This window comes from Oncorhynchus nerka, linkage group LG24 (genome assembly GCF_034236695.1).
Source record: "Oncorhynchus nerka isolate Pitt River linkage group LG24, Oner_Uvic_2.0, whole genome shotgun sequence".
Taxonomy (NCBI): domain Eukaryota; kingdom Metazoa; phylum Chordata; class Actinopteri; order Salmoniformes; family Salmonidae; genus Oncorhynchus; species Oncorhynchus nerka.
The window spans coordinates 60,567,398-60,587,722 of record NC_088419.1 but is presented as its reverse complement, the minus strand read 5'-3'; the positions used below and the strand labels follow the sequence as shown (position 1 = coordinate 60,587,722).

General features: G+C 42.2%; 1 protein-coding gene across 2 annotated transcripts in view; it reads left to right on the top strand.

Annotated features, from left to right (window-relative positions):
* Positions 1–20,100, top strand: part of LOC115108339 (guanine nucleotide-binding protein subunit alpha-11) — an 83,818-nt gene extending 63,718 nt beyond the window's left edge. Inside the window, exons 4-8 of one of the 2 annotated variants that reach the window (XM_029632545.2) lie at positions 2,005–2,133; positions 2,581–2,709; positions 7,441–7,570; positions 10,251–10,404; positions 15,432–20,100. In XM_029632545.2, the coding sequence (XP_029488405.1) occupies positions 2,005–2,133; positions 2,581–2,709; positions 7,441–7,570; positions 10,251–10,404; positions 15,432–15,622 (733 nt within the window). In that variant the 3' untranslated portion in view covers positions 15,623–20,100. The remainder of the gene's footprint in view (positions 1–2,004; positions 2,134–2,580; positions 2,710–7,440; positions 7,571–10,250; positions 10,405–15,431) is intronic. The other variant, XM_029632544.2, reaches the window with a different exon arrangement.
* Positions 20,101–20,325: the final 225 nt, after the last annotated feature.

Here is a 20,325-nt window from a genome sequence, read left to right as displayed (position 1 = left end):
TGTTACTTGACCCTAAAGATGTGTGATTTAACTGTCATGTTTCTAACTACTAGTCATCCTCCGTTTAACATTTTTGTTACAAACCAAAACTGCCTATTGTTAGTTCATGGAGGAGTACATTACCTGCCAGGTTACTTGATAGTGTTATCAGGTCTTGTCCTTATTCAGCTTCATCACACTGTGAACTATGAACCTGAGTGCCAGTCTGTCTCTGCTCTAACCAGCTTAATGATATGGCAAGGCAGCCATGTAGCCTTGTTTAATGGAAAAACGGTCTGGCACCTAGGCTTGTGTGAGTTATTATAGCTACTAACACGGTTTGTTTAGAAATGTATATGTACAGTGCATACGGAAAGTATTCAGACCCCTTGACTTTTTCCGCATTTTGTTACGTTACAGCCTTAAATCTAAAATGGATTTAAAAAATGATTTCCTCTTCAATCTATACACAATGCCCCCATAATGATAATGCAAAGACGGGTTTTTGCAAGTATACATAAAATTTAAAAAATGAAATATTACATTTACATAAGTATTCAGACCCTTTACTCAGTACTTTATTGAAGTACCTTGGGCAGCGATTACAGCCTTGAGTCTTCTTGGGTATGATGCTACAAGCTTTGCACATCTGTATTTGGGGAGTTACTCCCATTCTTCTCTGCAGATTCTCTCAAACTCTGTCAGGTTTGATGGGGAGTGTTACTGCACAGCTCTTTTCAGGTCTCTCCAGAGATGTTAGATCGGGTTCAAGTCCGGGCTCTGGCTGGGCAACTCAAGGACATTGAGAGACTTGTCCCCATGCCACTCCTGTGTTGTCTTGGCTGTGTGCTTAGGGTCATTGACTTGTTGGAAGATTAACCTTCTCCCTAGTCTGAGGTCCTGAGTGCTCTGGAGTAAGTTTTCATCAAGGATCTCTCTACTTTCCCTCAATCCAGACACGTCTCTCCCAGTCCCTGCTGCTGAAAAACATCCCCACAACATGATGCTGCCATCACCATGCTACACCGTAGGGATGGTGACAGGTTTCCTCCAGACGTGGCGCTTAGGGTTCAATCTTGGTTTCATCAGACCAGAGAATTTTGTTTTCTCATGGTCTGAGAGCCTTTAGGTGCCTTTTTGCAAACTCCAAGTGGGCTGTCGTGCCTTTTACTGAGGAGTCGCTTCCCTCTGGCCACTCTACCATAAAGGCCTGATTTAGTGGAGTGCTGCAGAGATGATTGTCCTTCTGGAAGGCGCTTCCATCTCCACAGAGGAACTCTGGAGCTCTGTCAGAGTGACCATCGGGTTATTGGTCACCTCCCTGACCAAAGCCCTTCTCCCCCGATTGCTCAGTTTGGCCGGGCGGCCAGCTCTAGGAAGAGTCTTGGTGGTTCCTAACTACTTCCATTTTAGAATGATGGAGGCCACTGTTCTTGTGGACCTTTAATGCTGCAGACATTTTTGGTACCCTTCCCCAGACCTGTTCCTCGACACAATCCTGTCTCAGAGCTCTACGGGACAATTCCTTCGACCTTATGGCTTAGTTTTTGCTCTGACATGCACTGTCAACTGTGGGACCTTTATAAAGACAGGTGTGTGTGTGTGCCTTTCCAAATCATGTCCAATCAATTGAATTTACCTCAGGTGGACTCCAAGTTGTAGAAACATCTCAAGAATGATCACTGGAAACAGGATGCACATGATCTCAGTTTCGAGTCTCATAGCAAAGGGTCTGAATACTTATGTGAAGGTATTTCTGTTTTTTATTTTTAATACATTTGCCAAAATTTCTAAACCTTTTTTTGCTTTTTCATTATGGGGAATTGTGTGTATATTGAGGAAAATCTGTTATTTCATTAATTTTAGAATAAGGCTGTAATGTAACAAAATGTGGAAAAAGTCCACATTTGCTGTGTGCATGAGAAAGGGATGGTGTGTATGCCTGTTTGTTTCTGTATGCATGTTTGCAGGTGATTTGTGCAGCATCAGGAACACACGTGTGATGTGTCCCCCTTCATTCCACAGTTACCTTACAGATTTAGAGCGAATAGTGACCGCGGGTTACGTTCCCGCTCAGCAGGATGTGCTGCGGGTTCGAGTGCCCACTACTGGCATCATTGAGTACCCTTTTGACCTGGAGAATGTAATCTTCAGGTACTGGTGTGAAGTGCTGCCTCTACCTCGCCACTGTACTGTCTCCACCGCCTGCCACTGCTGCTGGCCGCACAGCCCTGGGTCCTGGTAGCACACTCTGAGACTCCTAACTCACGATCAGCAGCTCTGAGGCTGTCTGACAACAGAGGACAACTACTAACTACAACGAAAAATAGAGAAAGATGGGATGGTCTTTAGTCCAGGTCTTATTGGACTTCCGAACAGCCTCAATTTGAACCCAATAGAATTAAGGTGCAAAGGGAAAAGTTATGGTAAAATCTCTGAGCGATGCCATCAGGGACTGTACTAACATTCTGAGAGATGGTGGGTGCTAGAGGTGGCAGGTGAAGTGTCAACCCCCAGGGCTCTCAGGAATTTGTTCTCCCGTCATGCTTCACTCCCTCTCTTTTTTGTCGATCCTGCCTTTCTCTTTCTCCCCGTCTCTAGCTATCTAAGCGATCTGGATCGTATTGCCGAACCAAACTATCTACCAACCCAACAAGATGTGCTTAGGGTTCGCATCCCCACCACAGGGATCATTGAATACCCTTTCGACTTGCAAAGCATCATTTTCAGGTAGAAAGACATTCACACTTTTACTAACTCCCCTACCTACCTAAGTGTTTTGTTTTCCCTATGAAATAACCAATTGTTTCAATATTCATGTTGACTGCGTTGTGTGATCACGTCTGAGAACATTGACCACTCTGTGCTATTGATTGTATGACTGGAGATCATCCTCTCCCTCACAAGATAAACATGAACAAATATCACCTGCTGCTTCATTTCATTCCTCAATGTTGCTTTGATCTCCAGTTTTTACCCTCCCATCATAGTCTCGGGCCCATCAAGTCTTCTCAACTGTTGCTATGTGATCCACAAGATGTACACTGAATGACACCTCAGCCATTTTACATTTTACATTTAAGTCATTTAGCAGACGCTCTTATCCAGAGCGACTTACAAATTGGTGCGTTCACCTTAAGACATCCAGTGGAACAGCCACTTTACAATAGTGCATCTAAATCTTTTAAGGGGGGGGGTGAGAAGGATTACTTTATCCTATCCTAGGTATTCCTGAAAGAGGTGGGGTTTCAGGTGTCTCCGGAAGGTGGTGATTGACTCCGCTGTCCTGGCGTCGTGAGGGAGTTTGTTCCACCATTGGGGGGCCAGAGCAGCGAACAGTTTTGACTGGGCTGCGCGGGAACTGTACTTCCTCAGTGGTAGGGAGGCGAGCAGGCCAGAGGTGGATGAACGCAGTGCCCTTGTTTGGGTGTAGGGCCTGATCAGAGCCTGGAGGTACTGAGGTGCCGTTCCCCTCACAGCTCCGTAGGCAAGCACCATGGTCTTGTAGCGGATGCGAGCTTCAACTGGAAGCCAGTGGAGAGAGCGGAGGAGCGGGGTGACGTGAGAGAACTTGGGAAGGTTGAACACCAGACGGGCAGCGGCGTTCTGGATGAGTTGTAGGGGTTTAATGGCACAGGCAGGGAGCCCAGCCAACAGCGAGTTGCAGTAATCCAGACGGGAGATGACAAGTGCCTGGATTAGGACCTGCGCTGCTTCCTGTGTGAGGCAGGGTCGTACTCTGCGGATGTTGTAGAGCATCAGCCCCTTGCTTTGAATGGTACAATACTAGATGAAGTAGAATGATGAGCTAAATGTCAGCTAGTCTGAAGCATTAGTCATAACAGGGATGTTGAGAAACCTTTTACTCCACTAATCTGCTATCAGTATGACAACCAGCCATTCTGCCTATTACTGTAGTCTAGGCCAGGACAGCAAAGCAGAGGGGAGGTGGGAGTCCTGGATGTGGCCAGGGGAAGAGACTGATCACTGGGCACCATGGTGTAGATTGGCTCCCTCCTCCTCAAAGAGGATGACGTTGAGGAGATTGAGAGATGGATCCGGTGAACGGAAGCGATTTACAAAAGTGTGCAAATCAATAGGAAGCAAGCATGTCAGCCCCTCCTACGCGCGGTAGCGCTAGAAATAACTCCCAGGCTCAGAATGAGGTTGGACTCGAGATGATCTCTCCAACTATCCATCCTACTGCTGCTCCTGGATGGATGAATAGGCTGGGAATCACTACAGCAGTATTTAAGGACATGCAGCATATATAATAAAATATTACAGAGATATTCAGGATTGGAGAGAACCCAGAGAATCCGCAATTAAATGTCATTGAGAATATTTAGCTAGTCAGATCGGTAGAGACTTGTGATGTAAGGAGCCCCTCTCTACCCCAACCCCTTGTGAGGGTGTGTCACACACTACTTGCAGCAGCTGCACAAGGCAGGCGTTCATGAGGACAAACATGCATGTCTTTTGCGTTTGGCTGCAGCCCTTCCCTCTCTTAATTGCCTTTTGAAGTGGTTGAGAATGTCATTATTTCTCTGGGCTCATCCTCCATAGGAGAGCTTATCCTGCTAAGTAGGTCACTCATCCCTGCTACAGGAAAGGAGGTCAACTGACGTGAAGGAGCTTAATTTTAGACAGGCGCTCCTAGAGGCCCCCATTTATCAACGCCCCTCTTCTCACTTTGCAGCAGCGCCAGCCAGGGACAGACGGAGGTAGCTGCTGCTCGCTAGGAAAGAAACAAAGCCCTGATCCTCCTCTAATAACATGGATATAGGCTAATATATCTCTCCCATCAACAAAATCATTGCTGGAAAACAGGAGGATTTCTGAATTGATGGGTCAGATTATTTATGGATGCAAAATTCAATCACATCCATGAAAATAATGTTTGGAAAACAACTAGCGGAATTCCCAAATCCTTTCCTTCACTCTGTACTCCTGCTTGATCTGTGACGAGGGATCATGGCAGCCATCATCGAGGTGCCCTCTGCTTTTCCACTTTTTCCGTCTCTCTATATTCTTTCCTTCCACATCTGTATCCTCTCCATCTCCCCTCTCCTCGCCGCTGGCCTACATCCCCACACTGCTGCTATGGCTTGTGCTCTGAATCTTAACAGTCACTGGCTGACTAGGTGCTGCTTCCAAGCGGGCGAATTCCTTGCCGATCTGGCCTCAATGGCACATCTGCATCCACTTAGCTGGGAATGGGCTGGAGGAGGGATATGGCTCTGCACAGTGCACATTTTTATCTTCTTTCCTTTTTGGTTCAACTTGGGCCGTTTAACCCCTCCTTGCACCTTTAACTTACTGTACTGCATGTTACATCAGTGCATAAGAAGTTATCAAACTGAATTGTTATTGAGTCGAGTTATTGACAGGATAATGCATGTTATATGTACAGTACATTTAATTCTCACATTTTAACATATAACTGCCCAACTGACAATCCTGGGGCCTCATTTATAAACCTTGCATCCATATAAAATATACCCCAAAATGTGCACGCGCCAGTTTTCATGCAAAAGTTGGCATTTATTTTAAAAAATGTACTTGACATGAATGTGCTCACCTCCCTGCAAACTTTAGACCATGCGTAAGCACATCTGCTAGTGGTTGAAATATTGTATTGCAAGCTGGCAAGTAAGTATTTTGTGCAAATTGGGGATATGGCGAGAAGCTTATTCATAAAAACAGATTAAGAAGAATGCAGCCATTCTTGTTTCAGATGTCTTTGTGTCAAAAATAATTAGACAGGAATCTTTTTTTAAATTAAATCAATTCATAACCATTGCAGAATAGATTTCTCACCTTTTCTGGTAATGATGGGTTTATGTTCCTGAAGGAGCTCTGGTAGTGATGGGTTTATGTTCCCGAAGGAGCTCTGGTAGTGATGGGTTTATGTTCCCGAAGGAGCTCTGGTAGTGATGGGTTTATGTTCCCGAAGGAGCTCTGGTAGTGATGGGTTTATGTTCCCGAAGGAGCTCTGGTAGTGATGGGTTTATGTTCCCGAAGGAGCTCTGGTAGTGATGGGTTTATGTTCCTGAAGGAGCTCTGGTAGTGATGGGTTTATGTTCCTGAAGGAGCTCTGGTAGTGATGGGTTTATGTTCCTGAAGGAGCTCTGGTAGTGATTGGTTTATGTTCCTGAAGGAGCCATAAAACAAATGACCATGTGCATCTCATTTAATTGGACCTAGTGTCTAGTAAATAGATAGGCTGACAATATGTACTTCAAGTTTTACAATATCATAGACAGTGCGGTTTATAATACCGATCGGTATACAGTCTAATTTAACGGCTGTAATTTTACATTGAAGTAGGCCTATGTTTCAAGTTTGTCATGCCCCCAAGTACATTGAAATGCATTTCTTGCTGGCTCTTTCCCAGAAATGCAGTAATGAATAGCAGTAGTAGGACTATTATAAAAAAATATGTAAAGTGGAACAAAAACATGCGAAATACATCAGACTACTGTAAGTTTTTTTTTGTAGCCTGCCCTACAATGTTTCAGAATTCGCGGGCAGTCCATCATATATTAAGGTTGCAAATGCAAAACATGTTTGAATTCAAACGTTCTGCTGACAAGTCCACGACAATTTGCCATTGTTTTCTCATTAAGAAATGGAGACAGTTCTAGAAACAGCAAATTACATTCTGCCAAGTCAGTAAATAGGCTTATGTAAAAAATTTGACACTATGGATAGGCTACAGTATTGCTGTGTGATATGAGTACGACATCATTGCCTATTTAATCTGAGTTTATACAAAGGCAGGACATTGAAACCCAATCTATTGATAAACAAAATATTAAACAACATATTGTCTTGCATGCAATGGCCTAATGCCAATAGTTTCAAATTATACAGCAAATCAAGGGCATTATTTTCACCATAAATGGTGAATGGAGTTGTTTTCTAGGCATGGTTTCAAATCTTGTTCACACGCAATTTTTTTTCGACAGGTCGGATTTTCTAACAGGAAATGTGTGTGTATGGCGTGCTCCAAGTTTATAGAAATCAATATTTTTGTACATTTTGTGTGAAATGTATGCAACCGTTATAAATGAGGCCTCTGACCAGAAAGGAACATGAGGTTCACATGGTCATGTTTTCCAAATAGCCGTGTGTTTGAATGCTTCTTTGCACGGTTGTCTTTTTGCATTATAAGTGCTGTTCTCAACTGTACCTAAAATGCAACAATCCTTTTAATTCCCTGATATCCATTATATGTTTGCTTTGTATGACAGTTAGCCATCCTCATTGCTAGATGTTGGGCATTATGAATCCTAAAAGATAACAGGACTAACCTAGTCTCCTTTACTTTGACCAATTGATTTAGTTTGATGCCGTAGTTACCACCAATTTCTTTTTTTACATGGCATCAAAGCCTGAATTTAGGCTAATTTTGTATAATTCTCTGCCCTTCATCTCTCCATCGTCCTGTCCAATCAGGATGGTGGATGTAGGGGGTCAGAGGTCAGAGAGGAGGAAGTGGATCCACTGCTTTGAGAACGTCACGTCCATCATGTTCCTGGTGGCCCTCAGCGAGTATGACCAGGTCTTGGTGGAGTCTGACAATGAGGTGAGATGTTAGGACGTCAAAACTATGAAATAACACATGGAATCATGTAGTAACCAAAAAAGTGTTAAACAAATCAAAATATATTTTAGATTCTTCAAGAAGCCACCCTTTGCCTTTATGACAGCTTTGCACACTCTTAGCATTCTCTCAACCAGCTTCACCTAGAATGCTTTTCCAACAGTCTCGAAGGATTTCCCACATATGCTGAGCACCATCTCAATTGGGTTGAGGTCAGGTGATTGTGGAGGCCAGGTCATCTGATGCAGCACTCCTTCACTCTCTTGGTCAAATAGCCCTTACACAGCCTGGAAGTGTGTTGGGTCATTGTCCTGTTGAAAAACAAATGGTTTTTCAAATAGTCCCACTAAACTCATCAGACAAAAGGACAGATTCCCACTGGTCTAATGTCTATTACTTGTGTTTCTTGGCCCAAGCAAGTCTCTTCTTCTTATTGGTGTCCTTTAGTTGTGATTTCTTTGCAGAAATTCAACCATGAAGGCCTGAGTCCTTCGAACAGTTGATGTGACTGTTGCTTGAATTCTGTGAAGCATTTATTTGGGCTGCAATTTCTGAGGCTGGTAACTCTAATGAACTTATCCTTTGCAGCAGAGGTAATTCTGGGTCTTCCTTTCCTGTGGCGGTCCTCATGAGAGCCAGTTTCATCATAGTATTTGATGGTTTTTGCGACCGCACTTGAAGAAACTTTAAAAGTTCTTGAAATTTTCCAGATTGACTGACCATGTCTCAAAGTAATGATGGACTGTCGTTTCTCTTTGCTTATTTTCGCTGGTCTTGCCATAACATGGACTTTTACCAAATAGGGCTATCTTCTGTATTCCCATCCCTACCTTGTCACAACACAACTGATTGGTTCAAACGCATTAAGAAAGGAAGAAAAATTCCACAAATTAACTTTTAACAAGGCACACCTGTTTATTGAAATGCATTCCAGGTGACTACCTCATGAAGCTAGTTGAGAGAATGCCAAGTGTGCAAAGCTGTCATCAAGACAAAGGGTGGCTACTTTGTAGAATCTCAAATTCAAAATATATTTTGATTTGTTTAACACATGATTCCATATGTGTTATTTCAAAGTTTTAATGTCTTCAATATGATTCTACAATGTAGAAAATAGAAAAAACTATGATATGATCAGGCTGTTTAGTCGTCGGAGGGAGCTGGTTTGGAACAACAAACGAGTTTCATACAGCAATGAGCTATATTGCCAGGCAGAGCAAAGCGGAGTATCAGGTAGGGTAGAGACATCTACACCCTCGTGCTCTGCTCTCAACACTGGATCTACCTGATCTGACAGTAAACATGTCACAGGAGTAGCAGAACAGGCCCTCCTTCCACATAGACTGGATGCGTTTCTCTGCTAGGGAGAATGTGATTAAATAATGGCGCCAAAGATCTGCTCTCACAGACTTAAACTCACACATTTTACGCACAGTTAACCCTAAGATTCACATTACTCCACCAATTATGCATTTTTCAACTCCATATTTCTTGAACTTTTTGGAGAATGGGGGGTGGGGGTAATAAATCTAATCGCCACCCCACCTTTATTTGCTATAAATGACACATATAGTGTAGTATTCATTGTCACTAGTGGAGGTTAGATCTGAAGGATTGCCATAGAAATGTACCTGGCTAAAAGGTGAGCCACTTTCGTGGTACCGGTTATCCAAAGTTGAGTTCAGAGTTGACCAAAGGTCAAGGTGGAATAATGGAATAATGGTCTGGGGCTGTTTTTCATGGTTCAGGCTAGGCCCCTTAGTTCCAGTGAAGGGAAATCTTAACGCTGCAGCATAAAAGGGAAGGCCCTTTCCTGTTTTAGCATGACAATGCCCCCGTGCACAAAGCGAGGTCCATGCAGAAACGGTTTATTGAGATTGATGTGAAAGAACTTGACTGGCCTGCACAGAGCCCTGACCTCAACCCTATCGAACACCATTGGGATTAATTGCAAGCCAGGCCTAATCGCCCAACATCAGTGGCCAACCTCACTAATGTTCTTGTGGCTGAATGAAAGCAAGTCCCCCGCATCAACTTTCCAACATCTAGTGGAAACCCTTCCCAGAGGATTGGGGGCTGTTATAGCAGCAAATGGGGGACCAACTTCGTATTAATGCCCATGATTTTGGAATGAGACGTTCGACGAGCACATACTTTTGGTCGTGTAGTGTATGCGCTCATAAATTACATCAAAAAAGCATCCATATGTGGATTCTGGATACTGAAATGGTGGTATGCAGGGCAGTTGTGTTGCACATTTTCACAATGATAAAAATGCTAGGTCACGCTTAAATAATTTCTCTGACAGAAGGATTGTTTCTTCATAGGAAAATGTAATTTACTGTCAAGTTTTAGGGCCAATTGATGACATTGGAAGGAATAAATTGGTTGATTTTAGAGAAACAAAATGCTAATGATTAGCATATTTTCAAATGCTTTTGCATGACGTAGAAGAAAAACAAATGTATGTTTTTCATTAAAAACCTGTCTGATTGGTCTCATTTATCATGTTCAGTATTTGTCCACACATTTTTATAAAACAAGTAAAAGGCCCTCATTGTGCAAAGGTGTAGGTTCTAGAGGTTGTACATACGTTAAAATGTTCTGACCATTCTCCTTTTCTGTCTGTCCTGATCCCTCTCCCCTTCCTTTTCTTTGTCAGAATCGGATGGAGGAGAGTAAGGCTTTGTTCCGGACCATCATCACATATCCCTGGTTCCAGAACTCCTCAGTCATCCTGTTCCTCAACAAGAAGGACCTCTTAGAGGAGAAGATAATCTACTCCCACCTGGTCGACTACTTCCCTGAGTTTGATGGTAAACTACTCTATCCTAATTACTAACTCGCTGCACTGGCCAATGTGGGCATGTCCAGTGCCATGGCAGTTACTAAGGCAAATTGTCAAATATAATGCATATTATAGTAATTTCTTTATTGTAACATTGTTAATTTTAAAACATTTTTAAGTCTTTAGGTAAGGTGGCATGAACATGTGCCTGAATGTTTTTGTTTTTTTGTTAGCATATAGGGACACCATGTGGCTAGACAATGAACTGCAATGCAGTACAAATTCACACGATCTATTAACCAAATGGGTAGAACATGCTTTACATTCTATAATTATTTTTGCATATAAGTAATGGCAGGTAATCCAAGAAAGAAAACAATGTAGACGGTCAGTGCGATGCAGAAAAACTTCAGTAAGCTATTTATAGGTAATATATACAGAGACTACATGTAGAAAGGGGCAGATAAGCCTATGGTACACTACATTACCGAAAGTATGTGGACACCGGCTAGTCAAACTAAACAGCCTCCACTCTCCTGGATGGCTTGTTTCCATTCAGCCACGAGCATTAGTGAGGTCAGGCTCTGATGTTGGGCGATTAGGCCTGGCTCGCAGTCGGCATTCCAATTAATCCAAAAGGTATTTGATGGGGTTGAGGTCAGGGCTTTGTGCAGGCAAGTCAAGTTCTTCCACACCGATCTGGACAAACCATTTCTGTATGGACCTCGCTTTGTGCATGGGGGGCATTGTCATGCTGAAACAGGAAAGGGCCTTCCCCAAAATGTTGCCACAAATTTGGAAGCACAGAATCGTCTAGAATGTCATTGTATGCTATAGCGTTAAGATTTCCCTTCACTGGAACTACGGGGCCTAGCCCAAAACATGACAGACAGACCCAGATATTTGTTCCTCCTTCACCAAACTTTACTGTTGGCACTATGCATTTGGGCAGGTAGCTTTCTCCTGGCATCTGCCAAATCCAGATTCGTCCGTCGGACTGCCAGATGGTGAACTGTGATTCATTGCTCCAGAGAAAGCATTTCCACTGCTCCAGAGTCCAATGGCGGCGAGCTTTACCCCGCCCCAGGTGACGCTTGGCATTGCGCATGGTGAAATTGGGCTTGTGTGCGGCTGCTCGGCCATGGAAACTCATTTCATGAAGTTCCAGACTAACAGTTCTTGTGCTGATGTTGCTTCCAGAGGCAGTTTGGAACTCGGTAGTGAGTGTTGCAACTGAAGACAGACGATTTTTACGCACTTCAGCACAACTGCAGTCCCATTCTGTGAGCTTGTGTGACCTACCACTTCGTGGCTGAGCCGTTGTTGCTCCTAGACATGTCCCCTTCACAATAACAGCACTAACAATTTAACAAACTGACTTGTTGTAAAGGTGGCATCCTATGACATTGAAAGTCACTGAGCTCTTCAGTAAGGCCTGGAGATTGCATGACTTTATGCCTGCTTTTATATACCTGTCAGCTGCAACGGGTGTGACTGTTATATCCGGATCCACTCATTTGAAGGGGTGTCCACACACGTTTGTATATATAGTGTATTTAACTGCTATTGAGCGCAAGCAAAAAATAAACTAATTGCAAAGACAGGCAATCCAACTCATAAAGTTATACAAGCATTAGGTAGTAGTTACCTAATGTCATTTGTGTTTGGACATTTACAAGCAAATGTGAACAAGAGACATGAACAAAGTTTTGACATATGCTTGTCTGAAGGAAGAACTGGCTCTGGAGCAGCATGTGTACACGCTGTGAACTGTGTAGAGTCTGGAGTCGCTAGGTCAACGGACCTAGTTCCTCCGAGAATAGGGGGGAGGAGCTGACTGAGGGGCCCAAAAATAACCCTGCGACGAAATCAAGATGGCAGTGACAGCTGTACAGAACTCCTCTAAAGGGCTTTGACTTCTCAAACACGGTAGAAAGCTAACACTACATGATGGCCCATCTCCTTATTAATTCAGCCACTCGCTTAGATAACTAGCAAGTTAAACCAAATACACAGCTCGACTCACCAGCTCCCGCTTTCTCCCGTTGTGCTATTTACAAACACGCATGTGACTGGCTCATCTGTTCTGGGGAACTACGGTAAGCTTCAAATAAGTAGGTTGGATGGTATTGAAAAACCATCCTGTGGCTATTTCCAAATACCCTGGTATACGGTGTATCGCCCAAGCCTACCACAAAGGGGTTTATCAATGACGGTTTCACTCCAATGATTGTGTACCACTTTTATTTTGTTGGCCTGGGGAGTATTGGATACTTCCGTTTTTTCTTGGTTGGAGCAGTATGTCTCTGTGTGAATAAAGCACTATTGTATGCTGATTTTATGACATTTTGGTATTTATTGGGATCCGCATTAGCCGCTGCAAAAGCATCAGCTACTCTTCCTGGGGTCCACATGACATAATACATATTATAGAAAATGATTAGTCAATGACTGAAATACATACATTTAAACAGTCACACATAAACTACATATCAGTACATACACACAATATCTAGGTCGAATACATAGTACATTGGAAATTACAATACAAGACAGATACATTTACTGTCTCTTCACAGTCCCCTTTGTGCAGCAAGGTATTCTTTTATCTGTCTTTTGAAACTGTTTTTATTGCTACCTAGAGTTACTTGAGTTGAAGTCATGGCTCTATTTAATATTGTACGTTTACAAGCCTCTGCTCTGGATCTGGGGAGTGTGAAGAGACTTTTGGTTGCATGTCTTGTGTTGTACCGATGAGTGTCCGAACTGTGTGCCAACTGTTGAATAGGCAGTTCTGGATCTTCAACACATCAATACCTCGCACAAAGACCAATAGTGATGCAGTCAATCTCTTCTCAACTTTGAGCCAAGAGAGATTGATATGCATGTTACTGAAACTTCCCGTCCGTGTACATCTAAGTGAGATAAATGCTGATTTGTTCTAGACCAACTGCAATTTACCTATGTCCTCCTTTGCCGCACTGGACCAACTGGGCAGTAGTCTAGGTGTGACAAAACTAGGGCCTGTAGGACCTATCTGGTCGATTTGAGATGTCAAGAAGGCAGAGCAACGCCCTATAATGGACAGATCTCTTCCCATTTTAGCAGCATTGAGCCTGTTTTGACCATGGCAGCTTGCTATCTAGGGTTACACCAAGCAGTTTAGTCTCCTCAACTTGCTCAATAGCCACATTATTCAGATCTAAATTAGGTTTAGCATTGAGCGAGTGAATAGTCAAACATTATGCTTATAATTTGAGAGATTTAGCATCAACCTATTGCTAGTTACCCATTCTAAAACTGACTGGAGCTCTATATTAAGTGTCTCAGTTATTTATTTGACTGTTGCAGCCGACGTGTATACTGTTGAGTCGTCAGCATACATAGACACACAGGCTTTATTCAAGGTCTGTGGAAGGTCATTTGTAAAAACATAAAGATGGCCCTGACCGACTGCCCTGCGTATACCACACTCGACTAAATTTGCATGAGATAGGCTTCCATTGACGAAAACCCTCTGCCTTCTTTTAGATGCGTAACTCTCAATCCATAATGCACAGGATGCAAATCCATAACACCTAAGTTTTTTCAGCAATAGTTTATGATCAATGACATTTTGACTGTGACCTCTCTCCGTAAACCTTATTTCATGTCATTGACTTTTTCAATTAATTAACTTCTGTCCGAGCACTGTCTCCTGAGACGAGCAAACTGCCCGACATGGAGATTGTCTTGTGTGCTCGGGTGGTAGCTGGTAACCAATAGTAATGTGTTCGGTTTATTTTCTATAAATCAAATCAAAGTTTATTGGTCACTACCTGTCCACAGCATCAGTATGTCGTCTATGTACTTGTACCAACCCATGGCTTTCGGTAGGAAAGGGTTGACTTGGGGGTCAAACACTATCTTTCGAAAGCATAGCAGCACCAGTTGCAAGTCCTTTTCATTTAAGGTAGAAGTCCTTTTCAAACATTTTGGTAGATGTTGATATATAGTCATTCAACATCAAAGGAGACCAGAGTGACGACGTGTGTATTGGGTGGGTGCTATTGCAGGTAAGATAAGGTCAGACGATTCTCTCACATCGGAGGGGGGAGGTATTTATGGTTTGATGCAGTAGTCCATGAATTGTGACGGGTTCCAAAGGGGAGTAATTGCCTAACACTATCAGTCGTCCCGGGATTCATATCTTTTTTGGGTGTATCTTAGGAACCTTGTAGATTACCGGCGTGGCACTGTTTTTATGCACCAACAATCTGTTCTCTTTTGGTGATTTCATCCGAAAGCAGTTTTGTGGGGTTTGCAGTAAGTCTCTTATAGAATATCTGATAGTTCCGTTGCCTGAGTATTTCAGTCTTATAGACAGAGTAGTCTTGTACTGTAACAGCCACTCCCTTGTCCGCTGGGTGGATTACTATAGAGATGTCATTCTGGAGATTAAGAGCTTGTTTCTCAGAGTGAGTAAAGTTGTTCCATATAGCCTTGTTTTTCCATGTTCCACAGACTTTATTTGATAACCCTTATTATGTGCATCTTTGCGTTTTACGCATCAGTGCATAAGCTGCCTTTCACGCACGCTATTTAAATAGACCCTCCTTTTACGCACTAACTTTGTATTTATTCTTGTGCACTATTATTCATGTTGCCTTTATATATTGACATGATAACGTTGTACGTATTTTGTATATGGTTTACATTGTCCCCACCTCTATTTGTAGAGAAGTCAGCTTCCGTCCACATTGCTTCCTGAAGACTAGTATTCGAAGCGTGTTGCAGTAGTGCATCCTGATATTATACACCATAGGCTGATCTGCCCCTTTCTATACATATTGTCTGTAAATAGCTGAAGTTTTTCTGCATTGTACTTGATTTTCTTTCTTGGATTTAAATCACTTACCTTTTGAGATCAAGTGTAACGTCTCTTCCATTCAATTTGAAATGCCATGTGTGTTTGCCGGTAGAACAGGGACCCAGTGATGTGTACCCATTGCCTGTGTGTGTGTGTGTGTGTGTGTGTGTGTGCGTGTGTGCATTCACCCGTGTGTGTACCCCCAGGTCCGCAGAGAGACGCCCAGGCGGGCCGGGAGTTTATCCTGAAGATGTTTGTGGACTTGAACCCGGACAGCGACAAGATCATCTACTCCCACTTCACCTGCGCCACGGACACCGAGAACATCCGCTTTGTGTTCGCAGCTGTCAAAGACACCATCCTGCAGCTCAACCTCAAAGAATACAACCTGGTTTGAGAGAGAAGTTGAGCGAGAGAGAGACCTGCAGCCCACGCACAGCAGAGTGCACATCTATACACCAACAAATTAAACCGTACACAGTTCTGCACTAAAATACGCATGTGAACACATGCACCAATATAAATACACACATACTCTTAATAGATCCCAGGCTCTATCCACCCATGGCCCCAACATCCTCCTGCTCCTTGTCTATAGTTTAATTGGGTGTGTTTTTTCAGTTCCAGTCACCCCCCCCCCCATTCCTCTCTTCCTATTGCAGCCCATGCCCCTCCTGATGACACACACACACACACATCTGCTCCAAGGCTGTCATGACCTGCCTGGGTGGTTGACAGGTCTCATTTGTCATCCGATGTGGCTCAGGCCTCTGGGTCACCCCTCTTAAAGGAGCGGGGGGGGGGGTAGAGGTCTGTTTTGATTTGGTGGCTGGTGTGATTTAAAGGAAGGAAAGCTGAGGTTTTGGAGAACAGGAAAAAGCTGGTGTCATCGTCCCCCCTTCACCTCTGCCTACAGGGTAGGAGTGGGGGCTGGGGACCCACCAGTCTGCAGGGGGGTTGTGGGTAACTGCATAGAATTGAATCAGAGCAGGGGCAGGTGGTGCTGAGGTGTGTTGGGAAACTCTACTCTACATGGTATTTTGAGGTGTGTGGAAAAACACACACCTCCCCCAGACTGGAAGACACCTTGCACTGTTGAATGTAAAAAGTGTGTGCAATACAAGCAAGAGGATGCTCACACACAGACAGAGCAAGGGTGGGAGAGATGAAGTAAATTGATCTGTGTATATTAAGAATGGTTTTAGTTTATTGATTACTACAATTGCTACTACTGCTTTCCAGCTAACTTAAGTCACAAGTTGGTCCTCCACACACAATGTCAGTGCAGCTTCTTTTTGGAAAGGCATTGGATATTTGTTTCCTATTTGGCCAATATTTTGAGAAACAGTAGTGATTATTAAGAGTAAATAATATTTTTTAAATTTGTTTAATTTATGGACCAGATCTCTAGATGTTGTTGGTCTGACTTTTCCTCCCTGCTTCCATCCAGGTGTCTCCATCAGATGGGGAGGGTTCATACTGCTGTAAAAACATGTTTCGTCGGCAAGTCATCTACCTTTCGTTAGAGACTTCATACTTTGTTGCAGTTCTGTTCCGTTTCAATTTTGAAATGCTTGAGAAGATGAATTTCCATTTAGGGTTGGCGATTTATGCAAATAGTAAAATAAGACACTTATCAGTGGTTGAAGTTTTAACTGGTCCATGCTTGCATTTTTTTAAATGTAAGATTTTTGTTTGGTTTTCTTTTTTATCCCATATCTTATCTCTTGCTTGGTTAGAGTTCTTAAGATTCCATAGCTAACAATGTCAATAGATTTGCAATTTTGTTTTCGCAACATAATTCAGGTGAGTTTTCATTACTAGGGCTACTACTAGCAAAGTTGACAGAATGAAAAGACTATATGGATGATATAGTGCCAGGGAGCCAGATGGAAGGCTATTGCCACAGGTTCAGAGTGCGAACTGTCCAGGGACACCAGTTAGCATTGGAGGATGACCTCTGCTGGATATTTGCCTGTAAACTTTTAACAGCCTGTTTGGGCCCAGAGCAGAGCCTAGTAAAACCACAAGGTGATGGGGGTCTCACAGCTGCCTGTCTCAGCCAATCTTCAGTGTGCTCTTCCTTTTCCACCTGCCACTCTTGTCACGAATCATGTCTTCTTCAGCGTGACTTTACTCCATTGTTGTGGGTAGTTAGTTTTACATCCCCTGCTAATCATGTTTCTATGCTTCACCTTTTGTACACTAAGAATGACCATGACTGGGATTGGACAGGGGTATTTTGTAGAAAGACGTTTGATTGCCACAGTGCTATTTGCACTCCAAAGAGCTTTGGGTTAGAATGGTCAGGTGAAACTTAACAGAAAAACTTTAGTTTTGACAGACATGACAAACTTGTTGTTCATATCTTGTATGTTTGGTGCCAAGTATTTCTCATTCTACATGGCAAGTAATTACCCTGCTAAGTTATCTGTGCTCTGTTTAAGCTCTAGCTGTGCATTTACAAGTATATTGAACCTAGGGATGTTTTGGGTATATCCTGAGTATACTCTTCAGTCCCCTTTACTAATATGTCCACTGTATACTAGTCTGGCTGAAAGATCCAACTTTTACCTTCCCTATACGTTGCCTCATAACATAAACACCAGGGTTGGTGTAACTAATGGACATTTCTATAAAAAATATATATATTTTGGAAAAGTTGTCACATTTCCTTTTAAAACAGCTCATTTATATATTTACAACATTTATACACATAAAAACAGCATTTGAATATTACATTTAAATTTGTTAAAAAGTACATGTTGAACAATAGAAACCATGAATAAAAGTACTTTTCCTTGTAAAAACATAAAATTATGTAAATGATTTAACAAGGTAACCATTTTTAAGACATTTTCGGTCCTTTGGACAGGAACGGGGTGAGTCCTTATCAAACTCGCCTCCTCCTAAAAATGTTGCTTTTACTGGAGTTGGAAAGTATTACGTTACAAAAGTTTTAAACATGTTGGACATTTTGTAATGCCTTGTCATTTGGCCAAGCCACGGGTGGATGCATTTGAAGGCCTTTCTTTGTTAATTAATTTTCCCACAGCCAATACTTTATATACCACATTATTTGTGAAGTGTCCGTACAAAGCAGAAATATGAATGCTTCCTGTGCAACTGCAGATGAGGCTTTTGACTTAGACATTTGAAAATTTGACTTTAGTTCGTGATTGCATTTGCCATGATCTTGTTGAGATTGTGGGCAAGTTGTCAGTTCTCTCAGGAGTGCGAAGGTCTCTTGTCAGAGCAGGCTGGACTGAGATGTTGCCTCTGGTACTTTAGATCTCCACCAACACGGCAGCTTGTTTTTTAATTGTTTTAGTGGTTACAGCTTCTCTGCTGCTCTTACCTCAAGAAGCACAGTCATCCCCTTTTGACCTGTGGTTTACTTGCATAGGTAGAGTAGGGTTTAGTTCTTCTCATGCTGGGCTCTTTTCATGCGTGTAACCCCCCAGTAAGTGATTGTGCTTTTCTTTTGTTTCATTATACTCTATTTCCTGTAAGCATCTGCATCAGCTTGTGGTCCAGTGGGTTTGAGGTGTATGATGTGCTGTGTGGTTGCTCAGCCCCCCCCAAAAAAAGGTCCAGTGCAGGCCTCCCTCCCTCCTGTTTCTAAACATGGGCATAGAGTCAGTGTGTCGGTTTACACAAAGTACCCTGGTTTTCACCACATGGACTATGGACAGTGTGTTGTATGTAGCTCAGTGTTATGTCCACCCTGTATAGCACACTAATTGAACGTCACAATAACTAGTAAGAGAACACGTAAGAGAAGTACCGTCAGCATTAAAACCAGCACTGTGGGGTTTGTTGAAGGGATACACTACTAGAAGCAAGTTCGTGCCATAGACTGAATAGCATTATATACAAACAGTTGCGACCACTCTTCCAGACAGTTTCCCTTGAAATAAGCCTGTTATACTTCAGCTTTATTTATTGTAATACTTTGCCAAGTGAAGGTACCGAAAGGGCAATATACTATAGCAGTTGGATTAATCGCTGAATTAATTAATATAGTGTTGTTTTAGAATGTCAGCTGTTCTCTCCCCTTACTTGATCTATTATATTTTATTTCTTCCGGGTCAATGCACTGAACCTGCTCTGCAGCAATGGGACTGCCTGCATTCATGCAACTTACAAGCACGTTTGTCGGTACTATGAGATGTGTGTACACTTTTGATGGTTAATGCTTTTGCTTGAGATCGATACTGATGTGATTGATGCATAGAAATACTAAAAGCTATCTTTGCATCTTTTTGTTTCTTTTGTAAGTCAGATGTTACCTGAACACTTGTATTTAGGACCACTTAATATGATAGATTTTTTAAATAAGAGGTTAAATAAACTTTGTCTAGTGGTGTGTAAATTGAAAGTAATGTATTTTCTTTTCTTTTCTAAGTATAACAAATGTAAATTATGTACAATAATGAGTGTGCCAATCCCCATTCTTTGTAGAGCCAGACTCTAAACAAGTGCCAATGTGAAAAATCATAAAAAGGACCTATGTATTTCACGGTCAAAATTTTAAAACAAATAAACACTAAGTACGTGATTAAGATAAATAAATGAAAATGGACAACTTTACTCTGTATTTAGGATTAATGATTAACTTTGGTTTTTAAATGTCATTTTAATTGCATGTGTTGGGGGTGGAAGGGGAGGAAATGGTATTAATGCAAAGCCCTTCAGAAAAGGGTCCTAATGGTTATTGATTTACAGTATTTTAGCCATATTTCTCTTTTGTATGTTTCATTTCAACCACTGTTGCCTGAACCTCATTCAAACATGAAAATGATTTTCATAGCCTTCTCCTTCAAAGAAAAATTCTCTGTTTTCAATTGGAATAAAATGTGTTCCTATACTCTATGCTAGTGTTGTCTTTATTATGAACAATTTCCGAATGAGCTTTTGATACATAGCCTATGTAGCGCCTACAGTATGATGTTTTAAAGATTTGAACAAATAGGAATCCAGAAAACATACACTTGATGCATGTTCTTATGTGGTTGACATTTGTTAATACCACTGCTCAGTGGGAAACGATAAACAGACAAATTTAACTACTCTACTAATTTTAAGTGGTATTTTGGT